General features: G+C 46.3%; 2 protein-coding genes across 4 annotated transcripts in view; both read right to left on the bottom strand.

The window, feature by feature from the left end:
• The window catches only part of LOC146197702 (uncharacterized), a 152,641-nt gene that overhangs the window by 130,543 nt on the left and 5,142 nt on the right, over positions 1 to 16,956 (bottom strand). For 2 of the 3 annotated variants that reach the window (XM_084599611.1, XM_084599613.1), the window contains exons 6-9: positions 15,710 to 16,789; positions 14,833 to 15,204; positions 2,127 to 2,390; positions 1,630 to 1,887 (exon numbers count right to left, since the gene is read on the bottom strand). In XM_084599611.1, the coding sequence (XP_084455737.1) occupies positions 1,630 to 1,887; positions 2,127 to 2,390; positions 14,833 to 15,204; positions 15,710 to 16,789 (1,974 nt within the window). The remainder of the gene's footprint in view (positions 1 to 1,629; positions 1,888 to 2,126; positions 2,391 to 14,832; positions 15,205 to 15,709; positions 16,790 to 16,956) is intronic. The other variant, XM_084599612.1, reaches the window with a different exon arrangement.
• LOC146197703 (uncharacterized) lies at positions 5,546 to 13,689 on the bottom strand. The gene is made up of 2 exons (XM_084595985.1): positions 13,588 to 13,689; positions 5,546 to 6,256 (listed from the first exon to the last, which is right to left on the bottom strand). Exons 1-2 carry the CDS (start codon positions 13,687 to 13,689, stop codon positions 5,546 to 5,548), a joined length of 813 nt encoding a protein of 270 aa, XP_084452111.1.

The following is a 16,956-nucleotide window of genomic DNA, read 5'->3' as shown; positions in this document are numbered from 1 at the left end:
CCACACGCGACACGACGGCCACGCCGCCTCGCCGCTGCTAACACTAAAAACGCGAAAGACGCAAAAACCAAAAAGACAAAAGCAACATTCGATCGCGCCGCTGCTGAAGCGGCGCTGTCAGCGATTGTGAGATGCGAACGATTTTTTATGGCCACCGAGATTACCGTTGGCTGTCAACTCCCAATGCCGTCGTGGCATCTGTGGCGCTGTCAGCGCCTGCGAGGTAGTCCTGAACGTTTGCTGCACCGCACAACACACATGTAGTGCAACGAAGCCTGCCTCCTGCTAATAAATTGAGGTAGTGTTTGGCGTCGCGAAGTTCGTAATATCCGTTTTATGCCGAACCGCATTCGCTATGGGAAGTTAAAAATACATGTGTTTGGCAAAAGAATTTCAGCGATATATTTAATAATTCGTAATATGCGTGTTCGTTATATCGAGGTTTGACTGTATAATAGGAAGTAGTTTGGCTGATTTTATCATGTCAGATTTCCGCCTCGTATTATATGCAGATCCGAAAAAATTTTATCTTAAATCTGTATCCCGGCTTCGTTATAATCAGCGCTATCAGTGTCAGGCTTCCAACGAGAGGAGGCACTGTCTAGCGATGGCGTCAGCTGTTTTGATCGCCTCAGTTTCCACACGCTGACCCCACAACCATGGTGCCCACGACGTGCACACGACCAGGAAGAAGTCGATCGCACCTCATATGATGCAGGGATGACGAAAGGATCCCTCAGCATGTTGCACGAGTCTCTCACAGACCTCTTCAGCCATGCTGGCCATGTCCGACAGCCGAATCGCAGATGCTTCACCAGTATTCCCAAGGAGCGCGCCGGTCGCACTTTCGCGAAAATGCAGGATACCAAATGTATTTAGAGGTACTGGAGGAGAGTTCGCACTGAAAGATGTCTCTAGAAAGGGACTCTCGGTGGACGATACACATGCCGGACAAAAACAATTGCGAGAACCCCAAATTTGAGAACATTTACTAGGTGCACAAGCTGCGCCTGCATGCGAAGTGCACCTAGTATGTGCAGTGGTACAGTGCATGATGGCTGGCAGCTCGTGCGCTGCCGTCCCGCATCGGAGCTGAAAGTGGCCTACTGGTTATAGAACAATGTGAAATTATTCGATCAAGCATGTCGGCGCAAGGAGAGGAGTGAACCAGCCCCAACACGATGGTTCGTGGCATTATTCGACGACTGGTACAGGGTAGCATTGGACGCGAAAGCGAAAAGTACATAGGCCTCATGGGGCAACTGCAAAATATAGTGCAAATAAACACTTTTGCTGATCTTTCTCCTCTCGCACTATACACGGATGAAAACTTATTTTTCTGCTTTCACGATCATGAAATTACATCTTGTATTATATGTGGGTTCGTATTCTACGCAGAGTTTTACGACATGTAGCATCAGCTGCAAATGTTAAGAAGGGATGTAGAAAAAAGAATTTGATGAGAGAATGTGTTCAGGACTCCAGCTGCATGGTGCTTGTACTTTTGCACGGCCATACTGCTATGCTTGAGTTCAAGTGTGCTTGCGATTCTCTGATGAGCACTGTGCAAGCATGCTAGACAACCCTGCTTATGACAACTGTACTCTTGGAGACCAGGAGGAAAGGCACCTTGTGGAGCTGAAGCTGTTGCTGCTGCTGTGTCTGCCAGAGGGCTGCCTGCTGCTGGGGGTGCAGGACATCAGCACGCACCTGAGGCTGGCCGGGAAGCCCTGTTGGTACTTTGCCTTTGAGATCTTCCCCGCCTGCAGGCACTGCTGCAGCTCGCCACTGGACCGCCACCTGCTGCTGTGGCAGAGATGCTTGAATGCTACTGCCATCGGGAGTTTTTCTCTGCTGCTGTTGCGGGAAGTTGGCCCACTGCATCTGCTGTGACGACAAACAACAGAGGAAAAAAAATTTTAAACAGAGGCATTCACTAACACATGGTTGCACCAACCGGCCAGCACATTTGACGGCAGTCACAAAAATCTATAGCAAAGTGGTGAAGGCTCAGGCGGAGTTGATGAGGTTAGCTATTCTGAAGGGATGAAGTGATAAAGGGTGGTGGTAGAGAAAGAGCGAGAGGCCTTGGTTCACCTGCTATGATGATGACCGAGAAGGCTAACCTGTTGCCCTGCCGCCTGTTGAGGAGACACCGAACTGGGTTGCTGTGGCTGCTGCTGCTGCGGTGGGTACGGCGGGCGAGCCAATGTCCTCTCAGCTGGATAAGGATACTGGGGCGGTGGTTTCATTATAGCTTGTGGCGCTGGCTGCACAGGTGGCATGCCTGGTGCACCAGCCAGCATTGGCTGCTGAGGCTGTGGCTGGCCACTGCCTGGTGCAGCTTGGGATGGCACAGGCTGTTGTGGCTGCTGCCCAGGCACCTGCCCCTGCAAGACAGCCAGCAATAAGCGACAAATGCAGGCTGACAAAGAGAGTTCATTATTTTTTCACTACTGCCAAAATCTTCTACAGAGTTGACATTCTTTGCTATGCTGACATGACTGACACAGAACTCGCATGTCAGCTTCAATCTGTTGAAGGACCCAAGCTGCAACTCTTGTCTGCAACAAAAGATGAAGCTGTCCTGCTGCGCAATTTCTATCCACCGGAATGAAAAACCTTTTCATCGCCACAACAGCACAAACTGTTTCTCAATCTAACTGCACAACGCACTCAAAATAGTTCCAGAACTGTCAGTACTGTAGCCCACAATGCAGTGTTGAAGGCAACACAGCTGCAAATGGAGCCACCAAATAAAGAGCATTTAAGTGGCAATGCGCGCTGCACTATCTTCATGTCTGGTGCAATAATGTTCTGCATCGCAATTTAGTGCTACATCCACATCTGCGGCTGCAACCAATTAGTAACTATTCCTTGAGGTCAATCCTTTGAGACATCCAAGTAAAAACATGCACTCAGGCAAGCCGCGTGTTGGGTTGGGTTTTATGGCGCATAGGCAGCTAAGGCCATCGTGCGCCAAACACAAGGTTTAAGTAGATTCTTTGGTCAGAACTGCACAGTTTTTAGTGTGTTACGGCTTATTTAGGATCCCCAATTCTTTAAGGAAACTAAATACTGATAAAATTTCAGCAAGTGGATTTTTCCCTATGAGTGAAGTGGGATAGAAAGGAATTAATTCCTTGTAAAATGAAGTAAAATATTTTTTTCCTTAGCAGTTCGAGTTCTATGCATGAGAACAGAATATGATTCATGGCAAGTTCACTTCCACATTTTTCGTAAAATGGCTTGTCCTATTTTCTCAGTAAGAAGTGTGTCATGTGTGCATGTCCAATACGAAGACGGCATAAAACTACGTAATTCGTAAAAGCGCTCTCGGTGTGTGCATGACTTCCATTCTCCTACGATGGTTTTTCTTAGGTGTAGCTTATTTTCTTCTTCATTGTTCCATTCATTCTGCCATTGATCCTTTAGCTTACACTGTAGTGATTTGATGCAATCTTTGCGGAGAATGTGTATTTTTGTTACTTCCTCCTTTTGAGGTTGTGCACAAAAATAGGCTCTGTCATTACAATCTATTCCAACATGGCTCGGAACCAGCAGAATGTGATAGTCTACCCTCGTGCAGAGGCTTTTTTGGTGTTGTAGATGATGCTTCCTATTATTGGTTGAACTGCATTTCTAGAATGCAATGGCGTAAGAAGACTCAGGGAATCAGTATAAATTATGCTGTTAAGGTTTTGGTTTATTACTCGGTCTATGGCTGCATAGACAGCATAAGATTCAGCTGTAAATATGGATGCACAATTCGGTAGTCTCACTACATTTTCCCAGTTACCTTGCACAACTGCACATCAAATAAAATTTGATGATTTTGAGCCGTCTCGTCTGTGTAAAACACAGTGCGGTTCTTATATTTCTCTTTTAGAGCCAGGTATTCCTGTAAAATATCGTAACGGGAGTTTGTACCAATATATTTGTGCGGTGTTTGCTCTTTTTGAAATGAGGTCACATGCACAGGGAAGGCTGTACCAAGGGGGCAATGGTTCATGTCTTTGGGCGATATTTGGAAGGTCGTCTAGTATTTCTAATTCTTTGCATACATCCTCAAAGCAGAGTATCAAGGGTCTGATTGACTGGGGTTTATTGAGGACCAGTGTTCTGGAATTGCACTTCGTAACTACTGGGTAACAGAGGTATTTTGGAAGGGATCTTATTCTATGTACATAAGTACATGTAAGCATAATCCTCCCGTCTGCAAGAGGTGCTTCATTTGTTTCTACATAGAGGCTACTTGTGGGGGATGTCCTGTATGCACCAACTGAGAGACGCAGACCAAGATTATGAACTGGGTCCAGTCGCTTTAGATAAGGTTGTCTCACAGAGCCATACACTATGCTTCTATAATCTAAGGTAGAATGTACTATAGATCAATAGTTATGTAAAAAATATGTCCTGTCGGACTCCCGGTGTTTTTTTGACAGTACTCCTACTTTGAGAATGTTTAGCAACTTGGATGCTTTCTCCTTGAGGGTGTTTATGTGAGGTAAAAATGTTACCTTTCTATCAAAAGTAATGCCTAAAAACTTGTGTTCAGTTTGAACATATTGTTACAGTCCATATGATAAATGAAGATGAGGAACTCAGTAGTAGTTGGACGAAGAAGAAGGGAGTGGGAGTGGAAGTGCCGCCTGTTTCGTGTGCATCATTTCTTGGGCTCAAAAAGCTTTTACAGAGAGACAAGAGCGTTACATTATTGGTGGAGGTGCGGAGTGGCACGGCGAATTCCGCAGAAAACACGGTTCCACCAAGTCACACCTTGGCACTACACACTCCAACGGGATACAACAAATCGCCACTAACGCTATGAAAATTTCCATTTCTGTCCCAAGGAAACATCACTTTTGGTTCCAGTAAGTTTTTAAATGTTAAACTCATAATCAATATTGTTGCACCAGTGTCCACTAATGCCATTGTAGAAATACCGTCAAAAACACACAGATCTTATTTTTTAGCATAGTCACGGAAGGAGGTATTTCTGCCAATAGTGAGCTTTCACCGACTGCCTCACCTCTATCGGCCGCGGCGCCTAGTTTTCCAGAGGAGGGGACTGGGAACGACGCCGCGGGGATTGCGAGTGGTGGGCACGAAAACCGGGCGGTGGAGTTAGACTCCGGTCGGAAGCCGGGGAGTGGTTGCGCGCGCCACTGCGCTGAAACTGGCCGTAGGAGACAACCAGTACTGACGGGAGTCAACTGGGTAATCACTGGCCGGGTCTGGATACATTGGTCGGTCATACCGCGATGGTTGACGACGGCGGCAATGTTTTTAAATATGGCCCGAGATGCCACATCGGTAACAGACAGGAGTAGGCCGAAGAAGGGGTTGATCCTGAAAGGATTCAATGTCATGCTGTCTATAAAAGCCAGGATCGCGCTGATCTGTGAACCAGGGTGCTCGCCTAGGTCTTCGCGGCTGAAGGTCGTTACACTGATCAAGATGTTTAGAAGAAACAGAGCTTGCGAAATGTTGCCGCGAGCATTCTTCGAAAGAGGCAGGGTGTGCTGCGTGAACAGAAGAAAACTCAGGCTGATTGTGGGCAGGTTCTCGCGGGAAAAGATGGGCGATAGGACACTGGTGACGTGTTCTGGCAGCAGGAATCGAGCCAGAGTAACTCTTCATGAATGATCTGGCGGATAGTTGAAGTAAGGTCCGGAGGAGCATGCTCATCAACGCTGGCGACGGTTGTCACATTGGCAAGCCTTCCAAACTTAGGAGTTACTTGACGGGTCTTTAATGCTTCGAATGTGCGGATGTGATGGAGGACAGCGGACACAGTCGAGATATCATCTTTGGCAATGAGGAAGTTGTAGACATCAGCTGCGATGCCCTTCAAAAGATGCCCAACTTTGTCCTCCTCAGACATGCGGGAATCGATGGTTCTACACAATTTGAGGACCGCTCCGGTATAGGTAGTGCAGGTCTCGCCAGGTAGTTGGGCATGATGGGCTAGTGTCTGCTCGGCCTGCTTTTTGCGCGCTGACGAATCGCCGAAACACTGTTTAGGTTCGGTGACAAAGCGGCCCCATGTCGTCAGCGTGTCCTCATGGTTTTCAAACCAGACAAGGGCGGTGTCGGTCAGGAAGAAAATGACGTTGTCGAGCTGAGTAGCGAAGTCCCAGCGATTGTAACGGCTTACCCGTTGGTAGTGGCGGAGCCAGTCGTCAACGTCCTCCCCCGTTGCGCCAGCGAAAAGACGAGGCTCTCGGTAAGGTTGATAAAAGCCGGAAATCACCTGATTTGAAGTGGCAAGAAGCACTGGGCTAAACTGTCGGCGGCGGCATTGTAAGGAACAGTGGCGGGAGTCCAGCAAGGCGGCAGCTACGATGAGGCTCCAGGGGTGCGACGATGGCGAAATGACATGGGATCGAAACCGCACCCTTCCCCAATAATGTTACGCTCCTGCCTCTATGTAATCCTTTCTGAGCCCAAGAAATGATGCACACGAAACAGACGGCACTTCCACTCTCACTCCCTTCTTCGTCCAACTACTACCGTGTTCCTCATCTTCATTTATTATATGGACTGTAACAATATAGTACAGTTTTGTTTAGGTGCAGGTTGGGATCAGTATGCAGGCCACGTTTGAGAGAAAACAGAACAGCTGCTGATTTCTGTGAAGAAAACTTGAGCCCATTTTTGTTTGCCCATGTTGCTAGTTTGTTTACTGTTTACTGTATTCACCGCTCGCACGTCAATATGTTGGAGGATGTGCAAGCCATCTGGAGGTCATCAACGTAAAGTGAAAACATAATGGATTTTGGGATTATGCTGGCTATGGAGTTCATTTTAACAACAGAGTACAGTCGACGACTGATTTTTCGGACTCCCAATTTTTCGGACATGCTTGATTATTCGGACTTTTTCTCGGCTCCAGGACATACCTTATAAAGTCAATGTATTACGCGGCTCAAAATTTTAGACACTCTAGGGTGGGCTATTTCATTTTTCGGACATTCCAAGCGTCCGCCGGGCCAACTGCCACACATTTTGAGCGGTGTTGCCACCATCTTGTTTGTTGTTTACTTTTTCCTTCGATAGCCTCGAAACCGATACCGGCCTTGCGTGTGGCTGCTCAGCAAAACCGACGTTGGATTGAGGCTATATTATTTGCCTAGCAGCTTCCGCTTCTGGAACAATGTCGCTGCTTGCTGCCAGAGTTTGTTTTTTTTTCTTTTTCTTTTAGCTTGATCACTGCAACTGCCTGTTTGTGTGTTTGCCATTGGTTTGCCGCACTTCAAGTGTGTTGCCGAGCACATAGCAAGTAAGGCTAGCCGTGGTTGTGCTGATGTGAGAACTACGTTCTGTCGCTACTGTGGCTTGCATTAAATTGGATCGGCTTCAGTTCTTCAAGAAGCTGTTTCCAGATTTCATAAGGAGCTCTTTTTTTTTTCTGCATGCAACATGGCAGCAAGAAGGCACTGAACGGAGTCGGTGTTGTGATCCAGTGGTTGGTGGTGGTGGTATGCCTCGACAGTGGAAAAACCTACTCTGTCGATTTGCTTGGAGCACTTAGTACACTTCCGATGCGTGGATGTCGGTGCGGGATTTGTGCTGAATGACGAGTCGGCTGCCTTGGACGAGGAGAGCGGCATCGAGCAGCTGTCAGACAGTGAGCATCTCATTGACGACCTTCGCACTGCAGGTGTCGAAATTCCACTGACAGTCTCGTTGAGTTTACAGACGTGGACCACTAGTTGGAACTGTGCGCGGGGCTCACAGAAGCAAAAATATTCACCAAGTGCTTGCGGAGTCTGAGAGTGACAACAATGATGACTCACCTGCAGCAGCGCAGCCTAAGCAAGCTGAGCTGATACAAGCGGTCACAACCCTTTCGTCTGCTTACGGCGACACTGCGACTCGCCGAAATTCAGACGGACCTGTTAGCACGGAAGCGGAGTGCGGTGCAGAAAAACATTACTATGCAAAAAATTGAGCTTTTTTGTGCACATTTGTTTTTCCGGACTGCCCAATTTTTCGGACGTTTTCACGGTTCGCTGAGAGTCCGAAAAATCGATCGTCGACTGCAATGCTTAAAATACACCCTTGAGGAACACCATTCTCTTGCACAAAGTTTTTCGAAAGTGTTGCGCCTAGACGTACATGAAAGGAGCGGTTAGACAGGAAGCCTTTCAGGCACTTCAACATTCTACCACGAATGCCTAGATCTACTAGGTCGCAAAGAATTCCAAATCTCCATGTGGTCATATGCCTTGTCAAAATAAAAAAAAGGCAGCAAGGCAATGTTGTCTGTGTATAAAAGCCTCCCGGACAGTGTTTTCAAGCCGGACTAAATGGTCAGTTGTTCACGCTTTCTTGAACCTCCTTTGGCGAGCATTGAAAAGTCCACGAGATTCCCGCACAAAAGTTAACCTAATATTCAAAACACTTTAGAAAGATTAGGCAAGACAGCTTGTGAGAGCTATGGGCTGATAACTATTGGGTGAGTTTGGTGACTTCCCAGGCTCGAGGAGTGGAACAATAATAGCCTTTTTCTAAGCTTCGACAACAAGTGTCCATATTTTATTTAAAAGCTTCAGAAGTGCCTTGATGGCAGTTTCAGAGAGGTGCGCTAACATTTCATAATGTAGTATTTTATCAGCCCCTGGTGCATTCTGCTTTCCTGTAGACAGTATTTTATGAATTTCTTGCAGTGCAATTAGATTATTGAAAGGTTCATTTGTGCACCCACTTGACGGAAGTTGTCTTTCAGTAACGTTTTAGTATTTCAATAATAAGTGTGTGATGTGACTAACTGGAAACTATGGAGAAATGTTTACCTAATATGTCTGCTTGTTCTTGTATACTTGTTTGAGCATCGAGGGCTGTCAAAAAAGGAGTTGTATATGAAGAGTATTTACCATCTAGTTTGCACACTTGCTCCCACATTTTTTTAGACGTAACAGCACTGTTTATAGATGACACATACCTCTGCCACAATTACTTCTCAGCATTCCAGTGAATATACAGTGCAGTCCACTTATAACAATATTGAGAGAACCTGAAAATCCGATCGTTATAACCGATAGTCATTATACCTGGACCGGCGAAAAAAATAAAAAAATAAAAAAAAGCACACCCACGTATTTTCCCATGCATGTAGGCTTGCCTACTACCAGCGATGAGTAAATCGGGTTGAACAATGCTAATCATCGTACTGAGCACTAAACACTTTATTACAGTATACATCAATAGCCATAAAATAACTTAACCCTTTATAGGGCACAAGCAAACAACAAAAGCAATACTATTTTTTAAACAAAGACGTGTTCATTCAACTCAAGAAAATAAGTTTGAAACAACTTGCAAGATTATACTTGATTGTAATAACGCACAGAAGGTGGGACAACATATGTCCCACTGTACGGATAGGGTTATAAAGCAGGGTGGGACAACGCATGTCCCGCTGAGCATGAGATGCTGTCATTTGGTGGAGGGTTTCGTTCAAAAATCGCTCATTTGTCTGAATGGAAAGGCGAGAAACACTGAACACACAATGGCACATTGCAACCGGCACAGAGGAACTTTGTGCGCACCTCCGAGCGCTTTGTGGAGCACCAACGGCACCTCCTCCTTGTTCCAGATGCTTTTGGGAAGTGATCCTTTCCTTGAAATCTGACTTCATCTGGGACTCCACACATCAAGGTGCCACTGTTTCGACCATTTTTGCGCTGGAAGTCCCCTCGCGATTTTCTTCCAGCACGAAAGGTTTGTCGATTTATTAGCTGTCGCCCGAGAATAAGCTTGAAGAACAAAAATTCGATGTGTTGTGCATCTTCAACAACAGCTGTGTACTATATGAAGGCATTTACAATCGCTGCATCAAGGAGGAAGTAAAATATCCTGTGCCATCCCTTTTTTGATCTTCGGTCTACTGCATAGGCATTTCGCTTTTGATCGAAGCGGTCAACACCGCCCATCCAACGATTATAGTCCTTCAGTGCTTTGGGGCAGGTGAGCTCAATTTTTTTGCCACAAGGTAGCTTTCGCTCTACTGAGCTCTCTTCCGTAGGGTCGTGATAGTTCGACATTATGTGGACGTTTTTAGTGTCCCGCCATTGATATACGGAGATTGGCCCCTTCGACCTATAGATGAAGGACCCACGGATGAGTTTGTTGTCCACTTTTACTTCAGGTGGTAGGTCCTTTCTGTTTGGCCTGAAAGTGCCACAAGAGAATACTCCTCGCTGTCTCAGACGCAGAAGTAGCTTTGAGGAGGAGAAAAAGTTGTCGAAGAATACCTGCGAACCTTCTTCGATGACATCCTCGACTAGAGAAAGGACAACATGTTCACCAAGTCCTAGGTCACCTGGTCGATTTTCTGTGCGTCCTGTGTACAGATCAAATTTGCACAAGTGCCCCGTTTCACTATCGGCAAGGCTCCACATTTTGTAACCACGCTTGATCTTAGGCTTCATTGGCATATACTGCTTCATTGATGATCTGCCTTTGAAAAGAATCATAGACTCGTCAACTGCAAGATGCGAGGAGGGCTTGTACTCATCCTGAAAAGTCCTGTTCAGCATATTCATGAGAGGCCTCACCTTGTAACATCGGTCATAGCTTGGCGCCGTCCTTGAGGGAAGCTTGGAGTTGTCGTTCAGGTGCAAACAGTTCATTATTTGCTGAAACCGCCTAAACGACATGATGCTGGAGATTTCTGGCACGTTGAAGAAACTATCAGAACTCCAGTATAAATAAACTTGTGGCAAAGGATGAATGCTCATCAGAATGAGCATGCCTATGTATGCTTTCTGCTCGTGCACTGTTATTGGCTCCCAACCTCTCTTCCCTTGTTGGCTTGCATAACGATTTGTCTCTTCAACTATCATCTGCCATACTTCTTCATCAAAATATAAGGTGAATGCATCACACGCTCGGCTTTGCGGATTCAAGTTTACAGAAAATGTTGGGGGCTTTTCATTGATCACATCAGGAATGTCGGTCGGCAATCCTGCAATCCACCCTGTTGATTGAGGTTCTTCATTTTCATCTGATGCAGGATCATTATTGATGCCTTTATCAAGCACTTTCTTCCCGTTCTTTTTCTTTTTTCGACATGTTTTACGGATTTTAGGCGCTGGCTCGTCAATGCTATCACTTTCTGATGTTTCAATCGGCACAAGGGCTGATGAGGACGGCACATTGAATTCGTCGCTTGAGGAATCAGTGAAAGAATCACTACCGTAGTCATCCGGGAGGCTGAAGAATACTTCTAAAGCCTCTTCAGCAGTAAGGGTTTTCTTACCTAAGGAAAAAATGAATAGATCGGGTATTTTCAAGCGAGTACAGGTACTAGGGAGTAAACGTGAAGCAAACAATAACACGTGCTATATCAGATTTTCATATATAAATCATGGTTCGCTGTATGCAAACAGAAATGCTTGTTGTGACACAATCTAGACACATACAGAACTATGGGGAATGGAAAATAAGTCTTACCAGCCATTTGGGAAGGATCACACGGAAGTCCGAAAATCACCGAGAAAGAACCTCCACACCTCGAAAAAGGCGGCACATTTGAGCGCTTGTTGGACTGCCTACGCCACCTTGTGTGGCGAATATAAACTAGGATATAGTTGACTGATCTATTCATAGATGGCACAAATAGTACTTGACGTTCCAGTTGACTTCACATTTTCGCTACCATACTTTTTCTAAAACCATCCAGGTGGGACACGGGTGTCCCTATGAGGTATAAAGGGTTAAGCATACTTCAAGAAGTCGGAAATTTGCGCTCGCTTGAGCAGCAGCTGAAGCTTGAAGCTTGAAGATCGCTGTGAGCATTGCTTCCAGAAGCGTGTACGCTGGCGGCAGTCCTTTTTGCGAGCACAAAAGGATCAACTGAAGGACATCCCCAGCCTTGATGATCGTTAATATCGTAGAGTGCGAATGTCTGTATTTTTTCCCGAGGCTTCCAACCTTGAAATCCTGCCAAAAATTCCGATGAATCTGCCGTTTCATCTCGTGATCTATCGCGCCGTCCGTCAATGTGGTCGCCGCCATCTTCCACGGTCTTGGATTGGATTAATATTTTATCTTTTACTGAATATTCAGTCAAATTTTCGTGGTAAACACTTATCGGGCGGCGATAAAGCTATCGTTGCATCCGACGTACCGCCGATAATCGATCGTTATATCTGGTTTATTTTTACATGGGGGCAATGGGAAAAATGATAAATCTCAAGAATTTGATCGTTATAAGTGATATATCGCTATATCTGGTATCGTTATTAGTGGACTGCACTGTACCATGCCTTCGCTCTTGCCTTCTTGAATGCTATGAGGTTTTCTTGAGTAGGATATCGACAGAATATTCCCCAGTATTTATTCTGTTCCTTTTTTGCGTCATGGCAATCTAGTGTGTACCAAATCTTTTGATTTTGATGCACTAGCCCTGAGGGCCACGGAATAGCTAAATGTGCCATCAGTAATACATTTTGAAAACCTCCAATTTAATTCATCGACATTTAGATCTTCCAAAAATACTTTTTCCAGGTTGGCTTCAGACTGGAATTGTGGCCAGTCAGCCAAGTGTAGCTTCCTACGCCGTGGTTTGCTTGGTATGATTTGTGGTGATGCCAGACTGATAAGTACTGGGAGATGATCACTCCCATATGAATGATCCAAAACATTCGAATTAAAATCATTAAAAACACAAGGTGAACTAAAGGATAGCCCTAAAACACTCATTTTTCCCGTGCTTGGGGAACAATAGGTCAGCTTGCCCGTGTTTAGCAAGCAGATATTGTTACACAGAATAAAATCCTCTACTATTTGTCCTCGTGGCTCAGTTTGCTCACTTCCCCGAAAGGGAGAATGAGCATTAAAATCTCCTATTAAAATATAGGGCTCCGGTAGTTGCATTAAAAGTGTTTTTAACTGATGAAGTGTGACAGTTAAATGAAGTTCAAGGTCTAAAGAGCATATTGTTATAGTTTTAAAATGAACCAAGATGCAACTGCTTCAAATAAGGTTAGAATTCTCATGATGCAACACCACCCTGGACAATAGCAGCGCCTCCAGAGAGCCTGCTTTAGTTCTGCCGGTCACAACAAAAGACTTGATGCCTTTTAAGAACGTTTTTATTCTGTGATCCGAGATTTATTTCCTGGAGAGACAATGCAACTGGGGAAAATGAATTTAAAATCTCTGTTATGTCAGTGTAGTTATTTAGAAGTCCATGATGGTTCCAGTGAACTAGAAATGCCACGGTGAAGGAGTAGTTGGGGCAAGGATTAAAAAACCCAAGTTGTTAGGTCTTCCGGACCAGTTATTGGGACTTTGTCCCTTCTATTGCGCTCGAGAGAGCTTTGCCGCCGCTGCTGCGGGGGCGATGGGGGAGATGTGTCCATCACATCCTCAGATGTGCTGGACGTCCATGCAGTTCGCACGGCTAAATTTGTGCAAGGCCTCGCACCACAGCAGAGTCGGCAGGTTTGTGTATGGAGAGACGCTTGCGCACCTCCCCAAAGGTTATATTTCCTTTTACTTTCACTGCAATGATCTCTTTTTCTTTCTTCCATACAGGACAGATGTGTGAAAAGGCAGGGTGGCTGCCCTCACAGTTGATGCAATGGTGAGTTTCATTTGCACAGTGTTCAGCAGGATGTTCATGAGTGGCACACTTTGCACTTGTGAGCTGGCCTCAGCATGTCTGTGAGCCATGGCCATATCTTTGACACTTAAAGCAGCGAAGTGGGTTAGGTAAGTACGGTCTCAGTTTAATCTTCCCGAAGCTGTAGCCCACCTCTACAGCTTCGGGAAGTGTGCTAGACTGGAAGGCGAGGATGATGTGCTTTGTTGGCATTTCCTTGTTTTCCCGCCTAATCTTGAATCCATAGATATGGATGACATTCTGTCCTTTCAGCACTTCAAAGAGTTGTTCTTCACTTGCATATTTAAGGTCATTGTTCGAAATGACCCCTTTTACCATGTTCAGTGACCGGTGTTTGGCAATAGTTACTGGGCATTGTCCAAAGCTGATCACTGTAGACAGTTTTTCATACTGGTGATGGTACAAGATTTCAAAGAGAAGGTCACCATTCGGGAGTTTTTTTTACTTTACAGCCTGCGCCTAATGCTTCTGCCAATAGTATTTGTGACAATAAAAGGCGAGATCAGCCTAGCTGTTTTTTCAGTGACTTTGCTGAGTACCACATGGAATCGTGGGAGTTTGCATTTTTTAGGAAAAACTTAGCACTTTCATCGGTGCACCTCCTTTTACACAAGTGATCGTTTGTGAGCAAAGAGGAAGCCATAAGATAAGTTTACTGTTCGGTCAAGGTGGCGGCTACCCACCATAGAGCCCAACGAGGGGACGGGGCAGGAATTTGCAAAACAGTCTTGGCCTCGCCAGCTGTACATCCTGGCTATAACCATACTATATGGTGCAACATAGAGTGGTTAGCCGCATAAGGTTAACCCTAGCCGCCAGGAAAACTAGAAAAAGCAAAAAGAGAGAAGACAGGAGAGTTGTGAGAAAGAAGATAGGAAAGTGAAAGACAGAAGGCAAGATAGGAAAAGGCGACTGCCGATTTTTTCCTGGTCGGGTCAACATGGAGGTGCCGTCAATGGGAAGCGTCAGTCAAAGTGGTGTGTTGCCTCTGCCGAGGGACCTTAAAGGTCCAAACACTCAGAATCGGCTCAACCACCAGGATCCCCTTTTCCCCAGACACGGCGATGCCACGAACGGCTAAGCGTGAGTGCTCGGGGTCCGTGGTATCGCACAGTGCACATAAACATCAGCTTTAAAAGATGCCCCTGCGGGACAGGCAAACCGCAGGATGAGCCAAAATGCTAGGCGAGTACCTGAACAACCTGTTGGAACTGCTGAGCTGGCATTCGTGGGGGCATGCCCTGCCGCTGCTGCTGCATCTGCTGAATGATCACTTGCTGCTGTGGATGCCTCAGCAGCTGTGCAACACCAGGCTGACCACTTCCAGGAGGCTGCTGCTGTTGCTGCTGTGCCTGTGGCAGGTTCTGCAGTGGCGGCTGGCCATGCATGGCCTGCTGGAACTGCTGCATTGTCAGCGGCCTCTGCTGCTGCTGCTGCTGCCGCTGAAGGTTCTGCATTAGAATCTGCTGCTGCTGAGGCGTCAGTTGGCGCATTTGCAGCTGGCGCTGGCGGATTTGCATGATCTGCTGTGCGGTGAGCTGCAGTCCACCCTGCTGGGGCCAGGGCTGCAAAGAAATCAGCTACTGAGAACGGTGTCCGACAAAGTGTGGGTGAGAATTCGTAACATATAAATATATATCGTAGTCTCATTAACCGGGAGAGTTAGAACAGCAAGCCTTCCCTCCAGCTTTGGAAGTAGAATGGCTTAATCACTAAATGTAAGGTGTAAAAAAAAACAATTTTATAAATACTCCACTAGCATTGTTTGGTCAGCTTCATATTCGAACTAAGTGAAGCATGCACACCCTACACCTGCGCAGTCACAGCTTCTAAACATACTTGATGCTACAGCTGAGCTGGCTAGAAGAAAAAAACTTCATGCATCACCAAACCACTGCAGTGCACAGTTATTCATGTCCTAAGGCATATTCACAAGCTGGACAGTAGCACTGACAGCTGTTGTGCTTTAAGTGACTAGCAATGTGACTTTTACTGTCGGCATGATATGTGGAAACGATGGCAAATGTCTGCAAGCATATGTTCAATTGTACTATTCTGATTCGTGCTCACCTGTCGCTGGACCACTATGCCTTGCTGCGAAACCACTGCAGGCATGCCTGGAGGAAACTGCTGCCTCTGCTGCATCTGCTGGAGAGAGGACTGCTTCTGCTGCTGCATCAGCTGCTGCATCTGTGTGACAGGCCGCACCATTGTGCCACCCTGCAGCTGGGGCTGCTGTTGCAGTTGCTGTGGGGTCTGCTGTTGGGCTGGCTGAGGTTGAGGATGTTGTTGTTGTTGTTGCTGCTGTTGCTGCTGCTGCTGCTGCTGCTGCTGTTGTTGTTGTTGTTGTTGTTGCTGCAGCAAGAGTTGCTGTTTGCTGATGGTCATAATGCTGATGCCTTGACCACTAGCCAAAGATACCTTGAGGTCACTGCCAGATGACACATTGACCATCCGAGCCCCAAACTGTGAGGTTGGCACCATTTGCTGTTGTTGCTGCTGCAGGAGCTGTTGTTGGTGTTGCTGCTGCTGCTGTTGGTGTTGCTGCTGCTGCTGTTGGTGTTGCTGCTGTTGCTGAAGCTGCTGCTGCACCATCTGCTGCTGCTGAGATGCCTGCTGTTGCTGCTGATACTGCTGCTGCTGTTGCAATTGTTGCTGCAACTGCTGCTGGGTAACTTGCTGCAGCCCCTGTTGCTGCTGCTGATTTTGTTGCTGAGACACGTGCAGCTGGGTAAGCTGCTGCTGAAGAATGTGCTGCTGCTGCTGTTGTGGTGGTGGGGGCTGCATCAGCTGCTGCTGAATCTGCTGAATTTGCTGCTGTTGCAAAGTCATGGCAGCTTGCTGCTGCTGTTGCTGCAGCAGCAGCTGTTGTTGCGTGACTTGAGGAATTCCAAACTGTTGCTGCTGCTGTGTTTTAAAACTTGCGAATCCTTGCTGGTGTGGCATTGCAGCAGAGCTTGTGACTGAAGGCGTTGGCTGTGGTGTCGGTGGCTTTGGCGGAGTTGGCGGCTTGGGAGGCACAAGCAGTCGAGGGTGGTAGCGCACCTCATCGCAGAGAGCCTTGCTCTTCACAGAATCGGTGATCCAATCAGGAGTTACAATTTTAAGCTGTGGGCAGCAACCAGCTGTCATCACCTTCTGATACTTCACCTAAATTTAATGAAAAAATAATTTTTTTATAAACATTGATTTTTACAATACGCTTAGGCTGCATGCATGTTCAAAATGTTATCAAAATTCGAACCTGACTCCGTAAGCAAGCAAACATCAAAACAAGTTGAATGCATCACAAAAAAGAAGTTACAGAGGGGACACTA

This window comes from Amblyomma maculatum, chromosome 3, assembly GCF_055883805.1.
Source record: "Amblyomma maculatum isolate TAMU_Amacu chromosome 3, ASM5588380v1, whole genome shotgun sequence".
Lineage (NCBI taxonomy): Eukaryota > Metazoa > Arthropoda > Arachnida > Ixodida > Ixodidae > Amblyomma > Amblyomma maculatum.
Note: the sequence above shows the minus strand (reverse complement) of the source record. Positions and strands in the feature narration are given on the sequence as shown.

What these genes read in the sequence shown, in the direction of transcription:
- LOC146197703 (XM_084595985.1), bottom strand. Translation starts at nt 13,689, where the DNA reads ATGGCTCACAGACATGCTGAGGCCAGCTCACAAGTGCAAAGTGTGCCA. An exon ending in AACTCACCATTGCATCAACT is followed by an intron (nt 6,257 to 13,587) that starts GTGAGGGCAGCC and finishes ACTTCAAATCAG; the next exon opens with GTGATTTCCGGCTTTTATCA.